Below are 25,027 nucleotides of genomic sequence, written 5' to 3'. Positions count from 1 at the left end.
ACAAATATGTAGAGGTGCTTAGTAAGAAGATCTAGCCCCCGGCTGGCATGGCTCAATGGTTGAGTGACGACCTATAAACCAGGAGGCCACAGTTCAATTTCTGCTCAGGGCACATGCCCAGGTTGTGGGCTTGATCTCCAATGTGGGGTGTGCAGGAGGCAGCTTATCAGTAATTCTCTCTCATCATTGATGTTTCTCTTTCTCTCTCTCTCTCTCTCTCTCTCTCTTTCTCTCTCTCTCTCTCTCCCTCCCTCCCTCCCTCTCTCTCTTCTTCTCTGAAATCCATAAAATATATATATTTTTTTTTAAAAGATGGAGATCTATACAGTTTTCCCAAAATGTATCATAGAAGTTGGGGCAGAAGAGGCAGCCAAGCTCCCCATCCCGACCTTCCAGCTACCATCCAGCACCACTGTGAATTTCCCAGAGTGCTGGCAACTTTCGGCTTCCCATCTCTCAGGGACAGGACTACTTTGCCCTTCAAAATTCCTTTCTCTCTTCAGAGCCCAGCAGAAGGGGGGTGGGATTATATTCACAATAGGAGGTAATAGAGGTTTATAATAACCTCATCAGAAATCCCAGAAATGGCCACCCTCTCCCCAGACCCAATCAGCAGTTTCCCAGGCAACTGGTTTCAAATTTTCAACTTGATTTTGCTCCTATAAATGTTCTAAGTGTTTCCTTTATGACCATAGTTTTCTGAAATTTTTACAGCATGATCTGAGGCACAGCTGCACTATTTTTTAAGAACCATTTTCCTTTGAAAAATAGAGCATTTTAAAAATATAGAACAACATAACTTGGTTTTAAAAATGAAGATTAGCCAAAGAACTTATATGCATATATGTATAACCTATGGACACAGACAATAGTGCAGTGAAGGCCTAGCAGGGTGGGGTGGAAATGGGTGAGGGATAGAGGGAGACCACTGGGGGAGCAAGTGTAATACTTTCAACAATAAAGATAAATCTTAATAATAATTAATAAAGTGTAAAATAATTTTGCATAATCTCTCTTCTTCCTTTCTCCCTGCTTTTATTCTAAATTTCAAAGTTAAAAAAAAAACTAAAAATAAAGACATGTCAGAATTACAGTTATGAGGGTACAATTCCCCAAGGCAGGCGGCCGAATTTCTAGTCTTCAGATAAACTCTAAACAAGCCAGTGTCAAAACACAGAGACTCAGATTCCCTAAACTATTTTTGAAAAATTACCCTTCTCCTGCCTGAACAACTTTTGCTAATAATTCATTAATAATATATAATAATAATAATTCTAAAAATTATAAAATTCTATAAAACAGAGAATCATTTAGTTCTTGGCTAATGTCCTAAATAGGGAACGTGAAACTATCCCATCATAAGATATTACTATGATACTTCAGCTTAATTTCTAAGAACAAAAACATGGTCATTTACCTTTTGCCCTTTGATTTTGATTTTCATCAAAATCAAAACAGAAATTGGCAGGTTTTTTAAGAGTCTCAGGTCACAAAGCTCATCTGCAATTTTGGGAACAAAAAATAAAGATAACCTAAGGATTGCTATTTTCAAGTTGTTTCATGAACTGCTGTCAAGTTGATGGCAGCTGTTAGCTTCCAAAGGAAGAAAACTTTCCAGTATTTTTTATGTCTAAAATATTAGAATTCAAGTCATCCTGCAGAAGTTCATCCGGCATGCTCACCACGGACACACTTCTCCCACACTTTTTCTCTCCACTCCACCCTAAATCCATAACAGTGAGCTGCGTTCACAAGCAGGTGAGTGATGATTAATCTCCTGTGTCAACTAGACAGGCCACGAGGTGCCCAGGTATTTGGTTAAACACTATTTCTGGGTGTGTCTGTGAGGATGTCTCCAGATGAGATTAGTATTTGAATCTGTAGACTGAGTAAAGCAGACGGCCCTCCTATCTGTAGGTGGGTATCATCCAATCCATTGAGAGCCTGAACAGAACAAAAATGTGGAGGAAGGAATCATTTGTTCTCTCCGCCATTTTTGCACTGGGACATTGGTCTTTTCCTGCTCAGACTGGAACTTACACCATTGGCTCCCCTGAGTCTTCAGCTTTCAGACTGCATATCACCCTCCATAATCCTGTGAGTCAGTTTCTTATAACACCTACCCCTTCTCTAGATAGATGATAGATAGATAGATGACAGATGATAGATAGATAGATAGATAGATAGATAGATGATAGATAGATACCTGATATATATATATATATATAGAGAGAGAGAGAGAGAGAGAGAGAGAGAGAGAAAGAGAGAGAGAAAGAGAGAGAAATAATACAAGATGATGAAGTCACTTTATATTCTACTTTGAGGGCTGTAGGAATGATCTCTTATTGGCTATGTTCTATTGTTACAGAGGAAAAAATGGCAGAGTATCAAGTAAGATAACAATAAGTACTGACTATAAGTGCTGATAATAATACTGTGCACCCAGCACAAAGCAGGTCCCTGAGGCAGAGGTGGGACAGAGAGATGCACATCTTCAATGTGCTTCACCATGGCACCTTCAGCATCAGCGCCAGCATCCCTCCACCACCGCCACCACCCTATACACACACAGCACATGGCATGCTCTGATGTCAGTCAGGGTCTTGGGAGCTGTGCAGGTGAGGTGACATGTTCACTGGAAGGAATTGACTTTGTTCCTGGCTCTCCAAATGATGGCAATATGATTTATACCATTATCCACTTTGTGGCCACATCTCTCTTCCCTTCCTCTTTTCCTTCCTCTTTACTAAGTGGTCAAAATATTCAGAGTGAACCAGACTAACAATCATTCCATCTCTAAAATTCTAGCAGGTATTTAATGAGGTTGGCATGTTTCTAATACAAACTACATTTTCAGATAAGAGAAAATAAGGAGTAATCTCAAGAAAAATTAGAAACTGGAGGAGAAAAGAAATGAGGATAATGAATATAAAAGCTTGCAAAAACTGGTGTCAATGAACTTTTAAAATCATGTTGGCCCCTAAATGTTCTTTACCAAAGCAAGAAAGGACATACCAAGAATTAAGAACTTTAGAATGTTTTACAGACCATCAAGACACTTGTGTAGGCAAAATAGTTTTTGAAATTCTGAGGGCAAGAAAGCCGCCCTTGTGCCTGGTATTGGTTACAGAATGGAGGCAGTCTCGGGGTTAGGTGAACAGCCAGCCAGCTCCTCCTGACTGCCCATTGTTCATGAGAAAGGCAGAAGCTGGCCAAGGTCCTGCCCACCTCATATTTTTATTTTTTTACTTTTAGACATTTTTCCTTGAGATAAAGTTTCTTTCTCTATTTCTTGTGACATCTGAACATGTCTACAGCTTTCAAAATAGCAGAGTATGCAAAGGTGCATTCACTTGAAGGGGACCAGGATATGTCACTGCAGAATATGCCACTGGGTCATAAGAATTATTTTGAGGACAAAGCAATCCACCTGAAAGCCAGGTATACATTTCCCTCTGTGAAGTCATGCCCACCACCAGGGGGAGAGCAACTTATCGCCGGAGATGAACAGTCAACATGTATATAAGTCTGCATAAACAGACTTCACTAAAATACCTTTCATCTTCCATTAGTTTTCTGCATATATCTCCTAGTCACTCTCCCATGACTTTATCATTGCTTGAAGCCCAAACCTGCTTTCCTTTGTTAAAGTGGTATATAATCCCCTAAATCTAACTCCTTTTTGAATTTTCACTACTTTTCTGTGAACTCCCATGCATCTGAATATTAATAAAAATTGTCTCATTTCTCCTGTTAATTATCCTTTGTTAGTTTAATTCTCAAGCACCCCATCATTGAACCGTGTGGATAGATGGATGTATAGATGTATATATTTAAACACATATAAACACAAACATACATATATAGATATGTACACATATATACATATATGTCATCAAATGCCTTTAAATTCACACTTAAACTTTGCTTTGAAAGTATCATAAGTTAACTTTATTGCCTTTATTCAAATTGCAAAGTGCAGGAGAGTATGTATCTGAGGACCACATTTACAATCTTATAAAAGCGTGCAGTGGAAAAATAGCTCCCCCATAAAGAATGCACTTTACAGCATTTTTACATTTTAGCCATTTAATTATTAAGGTCTACTGCTTATCATAGTTAGTACCACTAGACCGTGTTGATTTCATTCCATCACAAATCTTTGGAGGTTCTGTCAAACCTGATTGACAGCATAATCCATTCCTCTAATTTAGTGGTTCTCCGCATGGCAGAGTAACATTAACAGCATCGCCAAATAACCACGGCCAAGTGACAGCCCAACAAAAGGCCGAGGGAGGCCAATGCCCAAGTTATTGCATTACACAAGGAATCGTGTTCTGCTGTTCAAACCCCACAGTACATCCTAAACCCAGACGTGTCTGAAAATCAGATTTCCAAATTGAATATAAACTTGAGATGGTAAAAATACAGCCTAGGGTCAGAGGCATGGCCAGGCTTGTGAATGCTTTTGAAAGAGACAGGAATAGCTTTACAGCAATGCAAGCTCGTCACGCACGTTAAACCGACCTATTGAAGAACTGTCTCAATTGCATGGGTGAGAAAAGCTGACCATGGAGTCAGTGTAACAGAGATAATGTCTGCATATGTGAACAGTTAATTCAGCCATAACTGCAAAGGGGTTTTATGTCCATATAAATATAGCCTATAAATTAGATCATGCCTTTTCGTTTGTAAAACATTCTGCACATTAAAAATAAAACTGACTTTAAATAAAAATAAATGGTAGTCCCTGAGAACAAATGCCTACCATTTGAAAATAGATGTAAACTGAGCCTACAGATTGTGTGATATCTGTCTTCAGATAAAGCTTAGTTTGAAAGTAGACAATAAGACTCATTTAGAAAAATTCAGTTATCATATTCACTTTTCAGTTTCAGCCTTTTGTGGGATCCTGGGTTGGTGATTCCCTAGTCCTGCCTCATGTCAGATGCCAGCAGCCCCTCTCCAGGGCTCCTGTATGAGAAATAACTGATAGTGTGCCTAGCAGTTCAGGGTGTATTGCCTCTATTCAAATTGCAAAGTGTAGGAGAGTTTTAATGAACTCTGAATTAGGCATATATAGTGGCAAATTGTCCCCAAACTTAGCAGCTAAAAATAACAATCATCTATTATCTCAACAGTGTCTGAGAGTCAGAGTTCCAGGAGTGGCTTAGTTGGGTGATGTGACTTCGGGCACTTCATGAGGTTTTCAAGCTGTCAGCCAGGCCTGCAGTCTCTGAAGACTTGACAAGGGTTGAAGCATCTACTTCTTAATTAGCTCATGTGTCCATTGGTGGGAGGTGAACAACCCAAAGGGTAGCAAGGAAGGACCATGGAGCTCATCTTGGAGGCTGGCTACCATCAGCAAAGCACATTCCATCTGTAGTCACACAGCGGTCCAGATAAAATGTGCTCTTTTGTTTCCTAATCACTTAGCCTTCTTAGTTGCAGCAGCAGCCAGCCTCGCTAACTGAAGTAGGAAAGGCATTTAATGGAAAAACCTTCATTTCTCACAGAACCAAACGGAAAGCTCACAAAGGAGACTCCCTCAGAATGTGGGGAACCGAGAGGTATTTGAATACATTAAACACAAAATATAATGTTTCACACGAGTTTAGATACTGTCCTATTATAAGAGGGACGTGAAACAATCACAACCTATGGAATACAAGCAAAATGCACATTTACTTTACCTTCCACTTGCTCTAAATTCCATTTACTGCAGAAAGTTTCTCCCTGGTTTTAGATCAGCGGTTCTCAACCTGTGGGTCGCGACCCCTTTGGCGGTTGAACGACCCTTTCACAGGAGTCGCCTAAGACCATCCTGCATATCAGATATTTACATTACGATTCATAACAGTAGCAACATTACAGTTATGAAGTAGCAACGAAAATAATTTTATGGTTGGGTCACAACACGAGGAACTGTATTTAAAGGGCCAGAAGGTTGAGAACCACTGTTTTAGATGAAAACACCCAGCAGCCCAGTAATTTTCTGATCACATGTAGGGAATAAGCCCCATAATCACATTGTACTGCACATTATCTTGATTTAGAAATTAAAATGTCCAGCCCAAAATATTAATCCATATTTCAGTGTTCAGAGCTGAGCCTCCTGCACCTGCCCCCACCAGGGCCTGCATATTAGTTTTCTAACACTGCTATAACAAATTACTACACACATCAAGGTGTAAAGCACAGATTTGCTATCTTACAGTTCTGAAGATCAGAAGTCCCAGACAGGTCTCACTGGGCTAACATCAAGCTGTTGACAGGACCGCATTCCTCCTGGAAGCTCCAGGAAATAATCCATCTCCAAGCCCTTTCCAGCTTCCGGAGGCTCTGTTGGCTCAGGGCCCCCTTCCTCCAGCCTCAAAGCCAGCAATGCCGGCTTCCGTCCTAACACCCCATCACCCGGACCTTCTCTTCTGCCTCCCTCTTCCACGTGTAAGAAACCTTGTGATTACATTGGGCACACCTGGAAACCCACAATACCCTCCCTTATTGAGATCAGCTGATTATTAAACTGATTTCTATCTGCAACCTCATTCCCCGTTGCCTTGTAAGGTTACATTCACAAATTCTGGGGATTAGGATTTCCACATCTTGGGGGTGGGGGTGCAGGTGGGGTGGTGTGTCATTATCACAGCCTGTAATACAGCAGCCAAGCAAAGGCCACCACTGGTGAGGATCCATATAAGGCAACGGGATCATGGGGGGGCGGGGGGGAGGAGGGGGATAGCATCACCTGGCAGTTGCAGCTGGGTTTGGGTCATAGCATCGTCTTCAAACCCAGGTTGAAAGAGGCTGAATGCCATCAGTTGTAGGCATGTTGAGTGAACAACCTGCTTGTTTGTTGCTGCCTTCAGAGAGTCTCTGGCTCCACGGCCCAGCCACAGCCCCATTAAGGGCTGGTCAGCTGGGGAGCAGCCTGCACACCAACTGTAAGGATGCTCAGGCCTCATGGAATTCCCTGGAAACATGATCCCAGGTAGCAGAGGTTTCCAAATACAACTCCTCATGCAACTGGTGAAACGAAAACTGCTCTTGCTCCACCGAAGTAGGCAATGCCTTCATGAGGAAATGCACACTTCTTGCTGGTGTCTACCAACGTTGGACATTTTGTTTTATGTAAAAATGCTACTAATCCTGATACCACCTGCTGACGTTGTCTGACAGCAGCAGCAGCAGCAGGGAGCTAAAAAATTATGAAATCGAATTTGCAGTGTTAGTTATAGGGAATGACCCAAACTGGGTTATCCGGTTTGGAAAACTGTGTGTAATAAATGCATATTATAAATTTCTTATTCTGAAAATAGACGTTTTCAAGTTTTATTAGTAATAAATCAATTTCTCCTTAACTCCACCAAATAAATGTTGAGGAAATGTTTAAATGTCACCAGATCAAAGGGTAAACTAAATTACTGACCATCTTTACATGTTTGTCTGACTGAAATTGGGCAAGTAATTCCATTTCAAGTGGGATATTTTCCGTCCCACTGACGTCTCCAACTTAGCTATTACCAGGGAGTCTTCCTTTGACAGGGTTTGGATGGTGCAGGCTACCAATGATAAAACCACCCCCAGCAAAGCATGACGCTAGGTGCTGGGTTTCAGCAGTGAGTGGGATACTGATTTGGCTCTCAAGAAGCTCATATTACACAATTATTTGATTATAAGTGGGATACATGATTGACATAGGGGACCTAAGAACAGAAAAGCTTCTCTAAGGAAATATTTCTGTTTTGAAGTGAAGAGGAATTTACCAGATAAAGAACAGAGGGAAGGAAAAGAAAATCGTGTCTGTGAACCTCCAGGAGGGAGAAGAAACCAGTGAATCGGAGGTGGTGAAAAAAGGCAGCTGGAAGGTGCTAAGGAAGTAGCACAGGACAGATAGTTGAAATAGGGCCCAACCACTCAGGGTGTCTTGGCCAGGTTAATGATTTCATCTATACTCTAAAAGCCAATGAGAGATCTTAATCTCTCGGGTTAGTGATACAATCAAAACCTGCATTTTGAAAATCATTCTGCCTCGTTAGCAAATAGGCAAAGGCAGTGAGGAGGGGCACAAGCAGGTACGAGATCTCAGATTGGAGGACACTAGAATATTCCAGCAAGGAATGGTGGTGGCCTACAGTAAGATAATACGGAAAGAAATAGACTCAGAATATTTTTGAAGAGATAATCAGTATGAGGAGTGAAGAAGTGGGAGTCATCAACATTGACACCCAACTATCTAACAAGAACTGGGTGACTAGTACTACCAATGAAGAAACACCGGGAGAGGGTAGAGTTGGAGATAAAGAGTAAAAACTATGATTTTTTTTATGTGGACATTTGGAGTTTGAGTTACATGTGACCCTCAAGAGATGGCAATTGGTTCTAAAAGTCTGAATGCCAGAGGAGAGGTCAAAACAGTCGGAGAGCCTGGGATCAGTCTTAGGGGAGCTTCCTACAAAATAATTAACTGGTTAATAAACAAACAGGTTCTTAAAAACTAAGTAGAGGCTAATGAACCCATAGGGGAAAGGAAAGAAACAGCCAGTGTTAGGAAAAGGGATTCTTTGTCATGGAAACTAGAGGTCTGAAAAAAGAGGACTCCACTGCCCAGGACGCAGCTACACATAAAACCTAGGTGCTGGGCTCAGAAATGGGAGGATCAGCAGGGCCACAGTGACCTGCAGACCACTTCTTACCTTCAGTGGCATCCATCTCCTTCACCACCCAGCTGCTGCTGCTGCTGCTGCTGCTGCTGCAAATTTGTTTTCTCCTAAAAGCCAGGTGCCTCCACAGGAACCTACCTGACTCTGAGATCCTATCTGTGGCCTCCGAGATGCCTCCAAATTCCAAGTCCATTGGCAGAACCTCACGTATACATGCATTTGTTCATATTAATTATGCTTGACCACCAGATGCAGGGTATGTAGACAACATGTGTATAAAATACTATGTAAAGCATGTCTCCACCCTCAAACTTATAATCAATGGTATGAGCAGCTCAAGGTGAAACAACAACAAAACAAGTGCTGTGAAAGAGGAGGAGCCTGGCTGCTGTGGCTCAGGAGGTTGGAGTGTTGCCCCCTTGCACTGGAAGGTCTCAGGTTCCCAGTCAGGGCACATAACTAGGTTGCACAGGGGTGCGCACAGGAGGCACCCAATCGATGTATCTCTCTCACATCCATGTTGCTCTCCCTCCTTCTCTCTCTTTCTTCCTCTCTAAAATCAATTTTTAAAAAAGAAAAGAATGGGGAGCTTATTCCAAGGCCAGAGGTTAACCTCTGAAGGAGTTCCAGCCCACTGGCATGCATAAAGAGAGGACCAGTGGAGTCAGACTGTCTGGAGACCAGCAGATGAAGGTCAAGCTGCACAGCTCCCAGGAGAGTGGCTGCAAAGGAAGAGAAATGAGGGCACTACCCTCTCTCACCGGGTAGTGGGGATGGTGGGCCACTCTAAACTCACAAGAGCTTGGTGTGGGACACTGGGCCACAGCTGAAAGCTGCCCAGGAGGCCTTGCTGCGAAGTCCTCATCCTCCTTGGCTTTTCCCTTCGTGCCCACGGAGGTCCTTCGGGGAAAGTCTCCATAAGGTCTCTCCTCTGTGAGCTGCTCTGAACCCCCTGCAAATTCTAAATCCTTCTGGGAGCCTCCAGTTTCTAGGTCTTTCGAGGCACCCATCTCCTTGTGTAATTTTCAAGTTGGGTGATATATCCCAAGGGAAGGTCCTCTCGGGTGCTCTCCAGGGTCAGGTGCATTCACTCACCTCCCCCTGATGGCAGAGCCTTGCACTCCCTTTTCTCCACAACACAGCCCAGCCGCTCGCTTTCTGCTGCATACGCCCCCTCTCTCTCCTGGGCACAGTTGCCCTCATTGGTATTCTTCCTAAAGCCTCGTCCAACCCTTTATTCACTGACTATGTGGACTTATTCACTAGTGGGCTGCCCAGCTGCCAACCCACCCATCAGCGCTTGCACATTCATCTCAATGAAGAGCATCAAACAGGGACCGGATTACCCACACACACACACTTCGGTGGTCTCTGACCACAGGCCAATTTTCCCCAGATTTCCTCCATGAATTTATTAGTTTTCAGTCTCAACTGCTGAACATAAAACGGGTCTATAATTCACTATATTACTTAAATGACAATTTAAAATAACTGTTTTCTAGCTTGGGAATTTTTCCTAATTAATAATTTACTGGCTCTGTGTGGTCTTAACAGAAATGATAAGTGGGAAGAAGGAGCCAAACGAGCTATAATACCACCCTTCATTGGCCATGCCAGGTAAGTATTTTAGAATTGAAAGGCCAGCATGTCCCATTTCACTCAGTTGTGATGGCTCCCAATTAGATGGCAGCCCATTAGAAAACGGCTCCAGTTTGAGCACCTCCTTTCCCTCCAGGTCCTGCTGTGGAAGGGACCTTTGCTTTCCAGAGCTTCTGTCACACTCAGGCAGATGTCCTGGTTTAGGAGATGGGCTCTCAAGTCCCAACCACGCCCCACCCTTTAGCTGCTCCTGATGGGCCCTGGTTACTTCCCAGACAGAGAGCCCCCTTGCGCCAGGTCCCCAGAAGTCAGGGAAACACTATGGGGTTTGAATCACCTGCCACATTTCAGCAAACATTACACACAGAAAAGTTCAGGATCCTGGGGATCAGTCCGCATTTTACTTTACAGTACATTCACATAAGTTCCTGCATGTCCAAGGTAACCAGATCACATTCAGGTTAGTACTGCTGGTAACAAAATTATACAACTACCCTGGCTTCAAAAACAGGATGGGATGATACACATTAACAATTATTTCCCTTTAATACTGCAGGAGACAACACATTACAAAAATGCAATCACATGCCTTTGACAATCCAGTGTGAAGGCATACTATTTACGTTAAAATTAAATGATTTGTGGCATGGGAAGAATAAGAAGCGTTTCAAAGCGTTAGATAAACTCCCCACCCCCACCCCCAATCCTTCTCTTCTAGCCATCAGCTGGCATACTCGCCATCAAAGCCTGGGGAAGAGAGGGACAGAGGACAAAAGGGGATCATTTAGCTCCGAAATGCATGGTTTCTTGGGCCACTTCTATAAAAACTACTTAAATAACCTGAAATTCTAGAAAGAGTTAGTAAGAGACGGTACGATGAGAAGCACCTGGAGAAATTCCTCTAGTTGCTGAAGGCAAATATCAGCTGCAGACTTTTCACAACAATGGAAAACTGTATCACATACAATAATATATTAAGTTCTGACAATACACTTTCACTTTACTGAATGAAAACACGGGTCTTTAATCCGCTCAGAAAAATAGCTGTCAATTCATCTGCAATATTTTCAATGGGCTTACATCATCATTACCATCTAAGAGTGAACCTGACCAACAGCCCCCACCCTTGAAAAATATAAGAAGCCAAACTGAGCTCTAATAAAGACTAGAATGAATTAGGCAGGAGAAAATACAGATGTATGAGAAAGCCACAAGTTAGATTTGGGTCTCTTTTTCCTAGATAAAAAACATTGTTACAAAATGCTTTGGACCGGGTCCAACACAGCTGGAATGATGAGTTATTAAAAACGCAAGCCCCATCCCGAAAGATAGCGTGCTCATAGAGTATCTGTTCCCTAGAAGTCCAATGTGCTTTAGGATGACTATCAATTCGCTGCATCATTAAGTACATGATTCAGAATATACTTGGACTTCTTCATTCCAGTGACTGAAAAGTCCCTGCCACTTGCTGCCAAGAAATTTTCAGTCCTGAACTTCTCTCAGGTTATAAATAAAATTGATACTCATATTTGCTGCCTCTAAAAGAAATACCACCCTTTCAGGGCTGAAACGCATGGTGGAAGAGGGAATAAGACACTACTTAAAACAGTCACAAAATATCTTATGAAAACCCAGAGCCAGTGCATACGTTACAGCCCCTGAAGAAAGCCCCAGCCACCGGGTAAGCAAGGGGAGCGGTGATGTTTTTGAAACCAGAGTGAGTTGGAGCTAACTGTCAAACAGTAAATTCACATAGTAAAATGCAGAATAAGTCAACATATCGCCAAAGTTTACATTATATCTAGAAATATGTTTTATGCTTTAAAAAAAATCGCAATGCACTCCAAAAAAATGTTTTCAGATAATTCATGTACAACAGAAGGCACTGTTATCTGCATAAATCCACTGATTCTGCGTGGCAAAAACCTGAGACGTGCAATTGATCCAATCCTCTAAAACCATCTTGGTCATTCATCCTTTGGAGCATATGATTTGTCCTTCTCAGTCCAATGATTTTGTTTTCCTTTAATTTCATACATTACAGTAGTTTCTTAAAATACATATTTCAGGGTGAGAAAGGTCAAAGGGGAAAGTGGATAAAAGTACTGCCCTACGCCAGGAGGATGCCAAACAGCAGCTCCCAGCCCTTCCTCCCCTTGATCGCACATTCCCCTGGTGAAGTGAAATTTCCCGATGACACTTGGTCTTGGTCGGTGGATGTTCCATCTTTCAGTTGTTGCTGGGCATAGTCCCAAAGTTAAATGCGGAGAGGACGCCTTTATTTTCAAAGGTGAAGCCTCCCTGTTGTTCAATCTTCTTCTTTGCCTCTAGCATTTGCCAAGAGAAAGGGGGAGAAGAAGAGCATTTAAAGTGCAAAGCTGGAATTCACCTCAAAGGAGCCAGATTCTTTATACTTAGCAGCGTGAAGCAATGTCACTCATGGCATTAAGTGCCCTGCCCTACTGGGCATTAGCTTTAACAGACTCTGGGCAGTACGTAATTATGTTTACCATCATGGAAAAACTGTTTGCTAACAATGAGCAAAATGAAAACAAGCCTCAAAGTTGAGTTCCGTCAGCTCCATAATCTCTGCTGCTGAAAGGACCCCCAGACCTCTCCTACCAGGAAGAGAATCTGTGTGGCACTGAAAATCTAAGTCAATGAAAAAAACCTGGGTTCCTGCCCGGCCAGTGTGGCTCACTGGTTGAGTTTCAACTCATGAACCAGGAGGTCTCTAATTTGATTCCCGGTCAGGGCACATGCCCAGATTGCTGGCTCAATCCCCAGTTGGGGGCGTGCAGGAGGCAGCCAATTGATGGATGTTTCTATCTCTCTATGCCTCTCCCTTCCTCTCACTAAAAATCAGTAAAAACATATTTAAAAATGAAAATAAAACCTGGGTTCTAAACTCTAAATGCCTATCCATGATGTTTCCCAGGAAAATATTTTTATAATTACAAAATCCTTTCCATTGATTTCCTAGGAGTGACCATAATAATGTCTGCATAAAATAATGTCTCCAGCTCAAAAACTGAAAATCAGCAAGAATCACCAACATGTAAAGCCCAACAAATAGAAGTGAATAGTTTCATTTCTAGGAATACAAGCTCCTTGCAAGAACCCATAAAGCACCTCAGGTCATCTGTGCTTAAGATGTTTAGGAGGGTGATCCAGCTGATTCACTCTCCTCAGCAAGACTCATTCCAACCCTATGTCTTACCTTTAGTCGAAAACAGGATGAGGATACGAATGACACTACCACTAAAAGACACATATTAATGCACAGTGTTTTATAAAGTTAAGATATCATGAGTTTAAAAAGACCATACAATAATAATTCCTTATTATCCTGAAAGGCTGGCCTCTAACAATTTAAAAAGCCAATTGTAGGTGCACTCTGACCCATGCACTATCATCTGAGGACCACACTGGCCTACCTGCCACCGTCCTCCGGTGCTCTGCCAGAGTGTACACCTCCTGCAGCGTTCTCCTCTGGTCCTCACTGAGCGGGGCCATCAGCAGTTGGTACCAGGCAGCGTCCCGATTCTGCACAGCTGTTGCATTTGGAGGGAAGGTGGTAGGTGTTGGAGGAAAAGATAAGGGAGCCCAGTGACTATTATTTCAGACATTAATGACAGATCTAATTATAATGAACTCATCGCAGACAGGGAGAGACAGGAAGTACAGACAAACACAAGGTCATGAAACTTATTCCAACAATGGATTATTTCTGAGGATCCATTCAGTAGCCAACTATGTGGGGCTTTCAAACAACATTGAAAATCTCTGCTTTACCTAGTTCTCTGCTTCCTTCACCATCTCCTCTTCCTCCTAGGGTTTTACCAATTATGAATGCTCCCTAAAATCCAGATCTTGGGAAACACCTGTACTCTTTTGTTACCATTTTCCTCCAGAATTCTCAAGCCACCTGCAGCTTCAGCATCAAGCCTATACCAAGAACTCAAATTTGTACCTTTAGGCAAAATCATTCCCTAAGGCTCCTGGACCTTTCCATTTGGATAACTTGCCTCAAATTCAGCACAACTGAAAACAAATTTAACATTTTACCTCCCAACCCCTCTTCACCTCCCTATTTCCATCATAATTCCATGACTCTCCTAGTCAACCACTGTAAATCCCCAACATCTTTAACCATGTCCTCTCCACACCCAATCCTCTGCTGCTTTCTTAGTCTTTTACCTATATGCTTCTTTCCGTCACATACTGATCCAAAGATGACTGCCTATCACTTGAGGGGCATTTTAAAATACATATCCCAAGATCCCACCCAAGACCTAAAAGCTTCTGCTCATCATGATGCACACCCGTGTGTGGAAGCGACTCCCTCAGAGCATCCCGTCCCTATTCCCAGCTCCACACTTATGCCCTTATTTTCCCTGTGCTTCAGAATGTCCTTCCCTGTACTCTCTACCTCTAGTTCCTGCTAAATTTCAGCAAAACAAAGAGGTGGTTTTATTTTCATTAACATATTTGTAGCAACACTAAATAATGCCAATATATTATGTACTAGCATTACCTTGTTGGTAATAATATTTTATACATAAGGGTGCCCACTTTAATACTGCTTTATAATAGCAAAAACACTGGAAATATTCATATGTTCATCAATGGAAATAAATTATGATACAATTATAGAAATAATATCTAAGATATATAAAAGCCTAAGCGACCAGCCAACCATTCAACCGGCCAACCGGTAACTATAATGCACACTGACCGCCAGGGGGCAGATGCTCAACGCAGGAGCTGCCGAGCTGCGGTGACTTGGCAGCTGCGGTTCTCGGGTGACACACCCGGAACCAGAGAGGAGGGAGCCCGATTCCAGGGATCGTCACCTGAGAACCACCCTCTTGCAATCTGGGACCCCTTGGGGGATGTCAGAGAGCCGGTTTCAGCCCCATCCCCACAGGCCAGGCCAAGGGACCCCACTGGTGCACGAATCCGTGTACCAGGCCTCTAGTGTAACTATAAAACAAAAAGATCTGTATTAATAAAATTTTTTCATTATGATTTTATAATTTTCTAAACACTTTCATTGGTTTATTATTTACATTATATAAATTTCCCATTTACATATCCCATTTTTATATTGGGTTATTGGTCTCATTCATTTGTAGAGGTTTCTGTTAACTGTGAATCTTAAGTGTAATATATGTATATGCTAAATATCTTCTCCCAATCTTTTATAAGTCCTTAACTGTATTTACTAGTATAGTGTCCCTTGCTGTACAAAATTGATAAATTGCTTATATAGTAAAAAAAAAAACTTCTAACAAAGGGGAATGAAGGAAGAATTTAGAAAAAATATCTGAAGATTTAGGGAATAAAGGCATACCCAGCAGAGCTTGGGTAAAAAATTGATATTCATCCACACTATTGTCAAGGTCAAGTGGAGTGCTGAATCCCTCAAGGGCAGTTTCCTCTAAGACCTCTTCATCCCAGTCGTCATCATCTTCCTCCTCTTCTTCACCTCGCCCATTCTTAGACTGCATGGCTTGTGCAGTTATATTCGCTTCCTCTTCATCACTTGAAATCTCCTCTGTGAATCCATTCATTATTGAGAAGGAATCAAAACATATAAGAACAATATATAAAATCCCATAGAATAAAATAAATGAGAAAATGACATTCTGGAAATGGAAAAACTACCACATAATTTCATATAAAATTATAAAAATAAATCTTATCTTTACTGTAGCTTGCTAAACTGAAAATGACTTTATCCTCCTCACTGCAAACAATTTAAACTATGCCTAAATTTGTAGTCCAGCTGAACATTACTAGCGTTTTGTTATGGTCGCCTCATGTTCATTAATATAAAATATTACTTAACTACAGATACACAAATTAACTTTTTTGTCAAAAAAAAGATATAAAATGAACGTGCAGTCAGTACATGTGTTTTATTTTTTTTAAATCTGAAACTTTAACTTTTATTATGTCGCCAATGGCAACGCTGCTGATGGTCCCTGAACACAACAGAGTAACACCTGTATCGTTAAGAATTCAGATTTCACACTGCTAGTGATTCTACAGATATGTGTAATTACCTGACTAAGTATATAATGTGTTTTAAATAACAATGAGCTCCCACTGAGAATCTCAACAATTAACTAATTTGATTATGAATTGCTCAGAAATGTTTGAGTGAAGAGGTCTTTTCTGCTAATAGCAACAGAATAATATAGAAATGTAAAGGAAAAATAAAATAGGTAGTTAGCTACATGTAGGTTGAAAAGTTAGAAGATGAATTGTTTATCACCATGGACTCTATTTCTGTTTTCAGTGCTGATCTGTTCCAATCAGTTAGACCAGTATTGTAAATAAGCAATAGACAGTAAATGCCAGGATTAAACTAAGGTAGTTTTAGAAATAAGGCAAGAAACCACAATTTTGACTCCATGTATAGATATGGCAAAAGTGTAATAACAAAGACAGCAAGAAATACTTTTGCTAGTTAATCATTCTATACTTTAGTAAGAAATTCAACAAGAGAGTCTGGAACATTGCAGAAAAATTTCCCTCAAGTCATCAATTATAAGCCAATAAAAAGTGGGCAATACAAGAAATCAGAAAAAGAACATCATAACATAGTAAAAAAAATTATATAATTGTTGGCATATACTAGTACTTAGCAAAAAAATAAAATAAAATAAAATAAACTTCTAGTAAAGGAACATTACTGCAAAAGACCTATATAAAATTCCATAGAATTTAGCATCAAAAGTAAAATTGTATATTTTTCATAAAACTTTTTGTTTTTAACCAAAAGAGGAAAAATTCCATTTGGAGTTGGATAATACTACTTCCTGAGCCCTTGCAAGAAGTCTTGCAAAAACATTAACTAAAATAAAGACCTAATATTCCTTTTCTATTTTGTTGTTGTTGTTAATCCTCACCAGAGGATATCTTTTCCATTAATTTTTAGAAAGAGTGGAAGAGAGAGACAGGGAGAGAGAGAAAGAGAAACATCATACATCAATTGGTTGCCTCCCATACACACTCTGACCAGGGCCAGGAATTGAACCTGAAACCCAAGTATGTGCCCTTAACTGGGAATCAAACCCAAAACCCTTCCATCTGAGGGCCAGTGCTCTAACCACTGAACACACCAAACAGGGCAAGATCTAATTTTCTTGACTTAACATTTTATTCTGACTCAAGTAAATCACCTTCATTTATGCACTTTATTCTAAATATATAATATGTAAATCACAAATATCTCCCAATTATAATTTTTGATGATGAGTTACCTAAGAGTCATTTTTCAAAAACCAGGCACTCAGCATGAATCTGCTGTACTGACACTTCTAAGTCTAATGGTTCATTTAACATAACTGTTGCCTTCACTGAGACTGTTGGGATAAATAAATAAATAAATAAATATTGGGTTGTTAAGTTATTGTCAAGATCATTTAAGCCTGTTATAAATGTATTTCCCAGGGTGTACAACATTCACAAGGCTCAATAATAAATCATGTGTCAAAAGTGAACAAATATAAATTTATATCACATGATATAATTAAGTCAACCAAACCCAAACTATCTGTTAAATGTGCAATAGGCCAAAGAATATAAATCTGTTTAATAACTTAAATAGACTAAGATTCAAAGAAAATGCATGCTCAAATAAAATTCAATTCTAGCATTCACTGCAATTAGAAGACTTTACCATTTTCTTCCATATCAGTTTTCTTTGCTTTTAAGCGATCTCCTTGGTTTCCCAGTTGTCTGGTAGCACAGACCTGCTTCAGGCCAAGGAAAAGGAAGAGAACTGAGGGCACAATCTGTGCCACCACAGCATCTACTGCAGGAGGTCGATTCTGCAATTCCAAGAGGATACTCAGTCCTATTATACACATCTTCCGGTCATGATGCCTACAAATTATGGAGGATAAATAAATGTGCATGTGAGGAATGAGGACAAATTCTGAAGAAATTAAAAAAGGTGTACTCTAAGGTGCATTCCCTGAAATTATATAGAGATATCCCCCATTTTGTACTCTATGAAATCCTATGTAAGTGAAGTTTTGTAAACCAATCATCATCAAAGATCTATGGGATTCTGCAATTAGAGTAGTGAATCTTACTGTACTATCAATGTATGATTATTATAAATGCTATATCAGAGCCTTGGTATAACAAGTTTCATTAAAGCGGGAATACCTATATTTGACAGCATAAAATTCCTATCCTATGAGAAAAAGGGAAGAGTTCCTTAGACTTCGTCTTTATTATCTTGGTCTACCAGGTTTTTTGGCAGATACACTCTTACAACCCCAGGCACCAAAATTTATTTCAAAAACTCAGTATCTAATACTCTGAACTTAACATCTGTAAGTAAATCTATTAAATGTCTTCTGCTATAACAGAAGACAAGGAAAATTTAATTATGAAGGAAAGAAGTTTGACCAATATACATTACATACATTTTTCTACTAAATGTTTCTTCTAAGTTGTTTGAAACTAAAAAATATTAAGAATAAAAAGACTACTATATGGCATAACACTGAAAACTCTGGCATGAACAAAAATTCATTTGCAGTTATTCAGTTTGTTTAAAATGAGAGTAATATACAACAAACCCAATGATGAATATATATCAAGCTTCTGTTATTCTTCATTATTTGCATTGCTTGATTCATTCAAGTTACTACTGCCAAAGTAGTATGCTCTAACAGGAGCATACTTGCCCTGAGGGCTTTCTCATCCATGTAGCCCTAACTAGTAGTGCATACCAGGTGTCAAAGGGATCACAGCAGGAAAGATGATTATCAAGTGGGGCTCTAAAGAACCTAAGGAAGCCCAATCCAAGCATGCCCGGCCCATGCAATAGCTGAGACAGCCTTTCTATCTTTAGAAAACTGCTTATGGATGCTAATAAAGAGACAAGAGTACCAACTGCATATTGTGAATGACCAAATCCCTATGCTCTAAATCTTTGTCAGAGATGACTTGAAGCACAATTTCTTTTCTTTTCTTTTTTTAATGTTTTTTTTTATTGATTTCAGAGAGGAAGGGAGAGAGCGAGAGAAACATCAATGATGAGAGAGAATCATTGATCAGCTGCCTCCTGCACATCCGCTACTGGGGATCTAGCCCACAACCCAGGCATGTGCCCTTGACTGGAATCAAACCCGGGACTATTCAGTCCACAGGCCAACACTCTATCCACTGAGCCAAACCAGTGAAGGCAACACAATTTCTTTTTAAAGTATGTTGGTCCCTTATAGGCTTTAATAAGAAATTGAAAGCAGGGCCAAATTCCAGTTTCCTACAAAAATGAATAACTTGAATAAACACAGCAGTTTATAAAGATGTTCTACCTTCGTAATTTGGGCCTCCTTTATTTCCCCACCACTTCGCAGTCTCCCAACTATTTCTCCTGCTGGAAGTCTTTGCTCACGAGCACATTTTTCCAAATGATATCTTACAAAGCTTAAAAAGAACATTCGTTATTTCTAATGCTTTAAACAAATTAGCTCCAATTCTAGCATAACACAGTCACTACTATGTGTTGGGTCACTGAAGGTGGGCATATAACTACTTTGGAATCTGACTTTTCCTATGTCAGAAAACTAGGCGAGCGCTCCACATAAGTACAGACTCTCCTACCAGGGCAGCTCCTGGCCTACAACTAACAACCCTGACCTCACCTTGGAGAACAGGCTCCCTGGAGATCCGCAAGGTGTTCAATATCCCAGGACACTGCATTACATCTTTACCAGACTGGTAACTTCCTTAAAACTTGACTCCATTTATAATGTTTTTACCCACAAACACTTCATAGTCATGGAATCAGGATGAACACTTAATTTTTGTTACATGGAGATATAACAATACCCACGAGTCAAAAACAAGTAGGGAAGGGCTATACCTAATTTTCAAAGCCAGCAATCTTTCCACTAGATTATACTGCTGAAACACATCCCTAACTCTCTAAAAATTAAATATGTCAACAACACACTAAAAATTCTTAAGATATAAAAGTTATCTTTCTATATCATATTATGTGTACATTTTAAAAATTCAACTTTCCAAAAACAGAAATGCAGTATAAAATTAAGAAAACACTTACCCAAGAAAACAATCTGTATCATTCATCCACTGATTTATAAACTGTACAGTTATAGGTCCAGGGTTGTGAGGCAACTGAATTCTCTCTAGGGTATGTAGCAGCAAATCGGGGTTGTAGTACAAGGCAGCAATCGCAACCTGAAGACACATAGTCCGGAGCTCGCTGGTTTTGACCCCTCGGGTTAATCTCTCCAAAACAAGCTGAACAAAGAGGGGAATGCACTAGAGGAAAAACACAAAAAGAGAATCAACATACACAGAGAAACCAAGTAACTTTTATAGAAAGCTGAATATTGTTAAAAAAAAAAAAGTATAATCAATAAATAAGATACCCTTAATGGCAATAAAACCTTTGCTTATTTAAATCATTTTGAGAGATATTAAATTTATATTCTCAAAAAAAAAAAAAGAGTGATGAAAGGGCCAAAGAGAGATACCAGAGCAGTGCCAGAAGTCTCCTTCCCTTTTCAGGGCAGAGTCCAGTTAGCTGGAGACTGTCCTACAGAGTCCACACCCACGTCGTGGCAGTAATCCAAATAATGAACTCAGCCTCCCATGTTTAAGGTAAAATAACTATGGTAATAGACCAAATTGGGGAGAGAAGTGCATAGGGCTGAGAATAAGCATTATGTGATTAGAATTTCTCTTGAGAAAGAAAATTCTTATTCGTATAAGTAAAAGAAAAAGACTAAAGAAAAACAGGGTGGACTTGGTACAATAAAGCAAAATCATCTGACCCCACCTCAAAAATGCATATTGATGAACTAATTTTATTAGAAATAATTGCCAATCGTTATTTTCAATAACAATGGATGGACTGAAATCATTTGTGTAATATAAAATTCTGAGGTTTTAAAATAAGCTCATTTTAAAAGCAAATTTTAAAAAATCAGTTTCGGAGGAGGATGGGTGAACAGGCAGAACAGAGAAATTTTAGGGCAGTGAAACTACTGTATATGCTACTATAAAGGTGGATATACTATGTCATTATAAATTTGTCCAAACTCTAGAATGTACATCAAGAGTGAACCCTCAAACACCTTGTATGCGTATATGCATAACCCATGGACACAGACAATAGGGTGCTAAAGGCCTGGGGTGGAGGGGCAGGGGGGTGGGGTAGGGCTGGAGAGGGTCAATGAGGAAAAAAAAATTGAAATACATACTGGTAAGTTGCTGAACAAAGGAGTTCTCTCTCTTGCTCTCTTGCCTCTTGCTCTCTATTGCTGCTCAGGCCTGACTCCTGGCTTTCTGACTTTCATGCTCTGTACTCGCCCACATGGCCCACAGCCATGTGGACCCCACACACAATGGACTGATGGACTCGAACTAGCCTGATGTTACACTGGACCCAGCACCACCATGGAGCAGAAACTCTGGACACTGGCTTTGCTTTTAGTTCTGCTAAATCCCCAGCTGCATCTTTTCCAGGACTGGCTAAGGGAAATGGGACTTTGCAACCCGAGAGATGTAATTTCCACACAAATAAAGCTTTCTACCACATCTCATCCTCCTGTGGGGGCCTCCGGAAATGCTTACTCCAGCAGCGCCCAAAGAATCCCACTTTCACTAGAAACAGAGAAAGGCAATCCACGCAATTCTCTGATAACAATACCACTTCTCATCTACTAGAATGACTATAACAAAGAAAACAAAGCAAATGTTCATGAGGATGTGGAAAAATTGAAACCCTCATTCATTGCTGATAGGAATGGGAAATGGTACAGCTACTTTGGAAAACAGTTTGGCAGTTCCTAAAATAGTTAGACATAGAATTACCAATAGAATTACCATTCCTAAATATATACCAAGAGAAATAAAAATGTGTCTGCACAAATATTCTATATAATAAAAGCCTAGTATGCTAAGTGCCCAGTTGTCTGGTTGTCCATTCAACCAAAAGCATAATATGCTAATGATATGCTAAGGCCACTCAACTGCTCACTATGATGTGCACTGACCACCAGGGGACAGACAGTCGACCGGTCAACCAGTCGCTATGACATGCACTGACCACCAGGGGGGCAGACGCTCCAACTGGTAGGTTACTTGTGCTGGAGTCCAGCCGATCAGGACTGAGTGAGACGGGCCCTGGAGCCCTCCCACATCCCTCCCAAGCTGGCCAACATCCCGCATCCCTCTCCAGCCCCAATCATGCACTAGTGGGGTCCCTCAGCCTGTCCTTTGCCCTCTTGCAACCCGGGACCCCTTGGGGAAGTCACAGAGCCGGTTTCAGCCCAACAGCGGAACGACCAGTCACTATGATGCGCACTGGCCACCAGGGAGTAGACATTCAACGCAGGAACTGCCCCCTGGTGGTCAGTGCACTCCCACGGGGGGGGCGGGGGGGGGGGTGCCATTCAGCCAGAAGCCAGGCTCATGGCTGGCGAGCACAGCAGTGGTGGTGGGAGCCTCTCTCGCCTTTGTGGCAGTTGGACATCCCCCAAGGGTTCCCAGGCTGTGAGAGGGCACAGGCCAGGCTAAGGGACTCCCCCCCTCAGTGCATGAATTTCATGCACCGGGTCTCTAGTTTGCATATAAATGTTCATAACATTATTCATGATAGTCAAAAAATGGAAATAATCCAAATACCCATCAAGTGATGAAGAACTAAACTGTGATATATCCATATAATGGAGTACTAGGCAATAAAAAGAAATGAATACTGATACATGTTATCGCAAGGATGGGCCTTTAAAACATCATGCTAAGCCCTAGCCCAACCATGTCAAACTCAAAGGCTAACACAGGCCAAATACACAAGGTTTATGTTTATGTGGGCCACAAAAAAAAAAAAATCTTCAATTTTCATAGAAATGTAGGTTTATTTCGATAGAGACATGCTAAATACAAAGGGCTGAAATAAATGAGTAATCATTAACATAAAATAATTGAACATTTTAATAAAAATTAGTATTTTTTTCTTGAACATTAATTTACCAGACACTGAATAATTAATAAGCGTAACACAAATAAACCTATTTTTCTTGTTCTCCGAAAGCAAAATATTTCCTGTTGTGCACACCAAACAAGTCCAGTACACGACTAATGAGGTGGCAATTGGCTGCTAAAATATTTGCTGCTAGTATTACTGGAGAGAAATGGTGCGCCTGCGTGTAAGGTGCGTAGGGAAATAAATGCAACACGATTATAGTAATCAGTCATTAGCGAACATTGTAGTTCGTTATTAATAATTATGTATAATAGGATATTGTAAAAATTAAGTTACAAAATTTTTATTAAAACATCCCTTACATACCGTTATATTGGCAAGGCTGCAAAAATATTCACTGTGGGCCACAAGTTTGACATGCTTGCCCTAGCGGTAGCCGATTTGGCTCAGTGGATAGAGCATCGGCCTGCAGACTGAAGCGTCCGGGGTTCAATTACAGTCAAAGGCACATGCCCAGGTTGCAGGCTCAATACCCAGTGGGGGGTATGCAGGAGGCAGCCGATCAATGATTCTCTCTCATCATTGATGTTTCTATCTCTCTCTCCCTCTCCCTTCTTCTCTGAAATATATATATATAAAGCCAATGCTTTAAAAAAAATTATGCTAAGAGAGAGAAGTTATTCACAAAGGATCACATGCGATTTCATTTATGTGAAAGGTCTAGAATAGGCAAATCTATACACATTCAATAGATAAATTGTATGATGAATTTTATCTCAATAAAGGTGTTATAAAAAGTTACAGGCCTGAAAGAAGAGATGACTCCATAGTTTTACCTAAACACTTAAACAGTTTTTTCTCAGTCATTGATTATCACACCACAATAGCAATCAAAAATTAATCTTGTTCAAAATTTATAATACTTTTTAAAATCAGTAAACAAAAACTTTTTTTATATATATATTTTATTGATTTTTTACAGAGAGGAAGGGAGAGAGATAGAGAGTTAGAAACATCGATCAGCTGCCTCCTGCACATCTCCCACTGGGGATGTGCCCGCAACCAAGGTACATGCCCTTGACCGGAATCGAACCTGGGACCTTTCAGTCCGCAGGCCGACGCTCTATCCACTGAGCCAAACAGGTTTCGGCAAAACTTTTCTTTTTTACATAGTATATTCATTTCTGTTTTAAAAAAATAATGTGAATACTACAATAACAAACACAAAGGAAAGTTTCAAATCTCTGGGAATCCAATTGTGTAACATTTACACATTTATCTCCTTTATGATTTGCTTGATAGCCCCTTAAATTATTACATATTTTTCTGTGTATCTCCTTCTAAGCAAAATACAAGATAATTTCCAAAATTTTTTAATTTTCATCATAATGTAAACAAAAGTCAATCAGAAATGTAAATTTTAAATGTAAACATACAGTAAGAGGCTTTGCATACATATATTACCTGATCAATTCCCCTTCCTTTGCACTGAAGAATGATGACTTCAAGCAGTTTGGCTGCATGACATTCTGCATCTTCTCCTGCATCTCCATATAGTACCTGCCGCAATTACAATTAGCTCAGCTTCATCGAGTCCACATGAAGCAAATAGCCCATAAAAATTCAGCCATTAAACTCATAGCTTTGCTTGCTTTTAAGTTTACCTTGTCAACCCAAAAAGGAAAGGTTAAAGTCCATCTGCCTTCTTTACCTACCCTAATTCCACATAAGGAGTAAAAATTCACTTACTTAATTTTGGATTAATAAAGTGGGA

The 25,027-nt window shown here is 40.4% G+C and overlaps 1 protein-coding gene across 1 annotated transcript in view; it reads right to left on the bottom strand.

Annotated features, from left to right (window-relative positions):
* Nucleotides 1-10,634: 10,634 nt before the first annotated feature.
* Nucleotides 10,635-25,027, bottom strand: part of IPO8 (importin 8) — a 65,924-nt gene continuing 51,531 nt past the window's right edge. The window contains exons 20-25 of the mRNA XM_070410487.1: nt 24,718-24,813; nt 20,362-20,582; nt 17,956-18,161; nt 15,619-15,822; nt 13,700-13,816; nt 10,635-12,589 (exon numbers count right to left, since the gene is read on the bottom strand). Of these exons, the coding sequence (XP_070266588.1) occupies nt 12,492-12,589; nt 13,700-13,816; nt 15,619-15,822; nt 17,956-18,161; nt 20,362-20,582; nt 24,718-24,813 (942 nt within the window). The 3' untranslated portion in view covers nt 10,635-12,491. The remainder of the gene's footprint in view (nt 12,590-13,699; nt 13,817-15,618; nt 15,823-17,955; nt 18,162-20,361; nt 20,583-24,717; nt 24,814-25,027) is intronic.

The sequence above is a fragment of the Myotis yumanensis genome, unplaced genomic scaffold, assembly GCF_028538775.1.
Source record: "Myotis yumanensis isolate MYYU_CA2020_CCGP unplaced genomic scaffold, mMyoYum1.0.hap1 SCAF_3, whole genome shotgun sequence".
Lineage (NCBI taxonomy): Eukaryota > Metazoa > Chordata > Mammalia > Chiroptera > Vespertilionidae > Myotis > Myotis yumanensis.
Note: the sequence above shows the minus strand (reverse complement) of the source record. Positions and strands in the feature narration are given on the sequence as shown.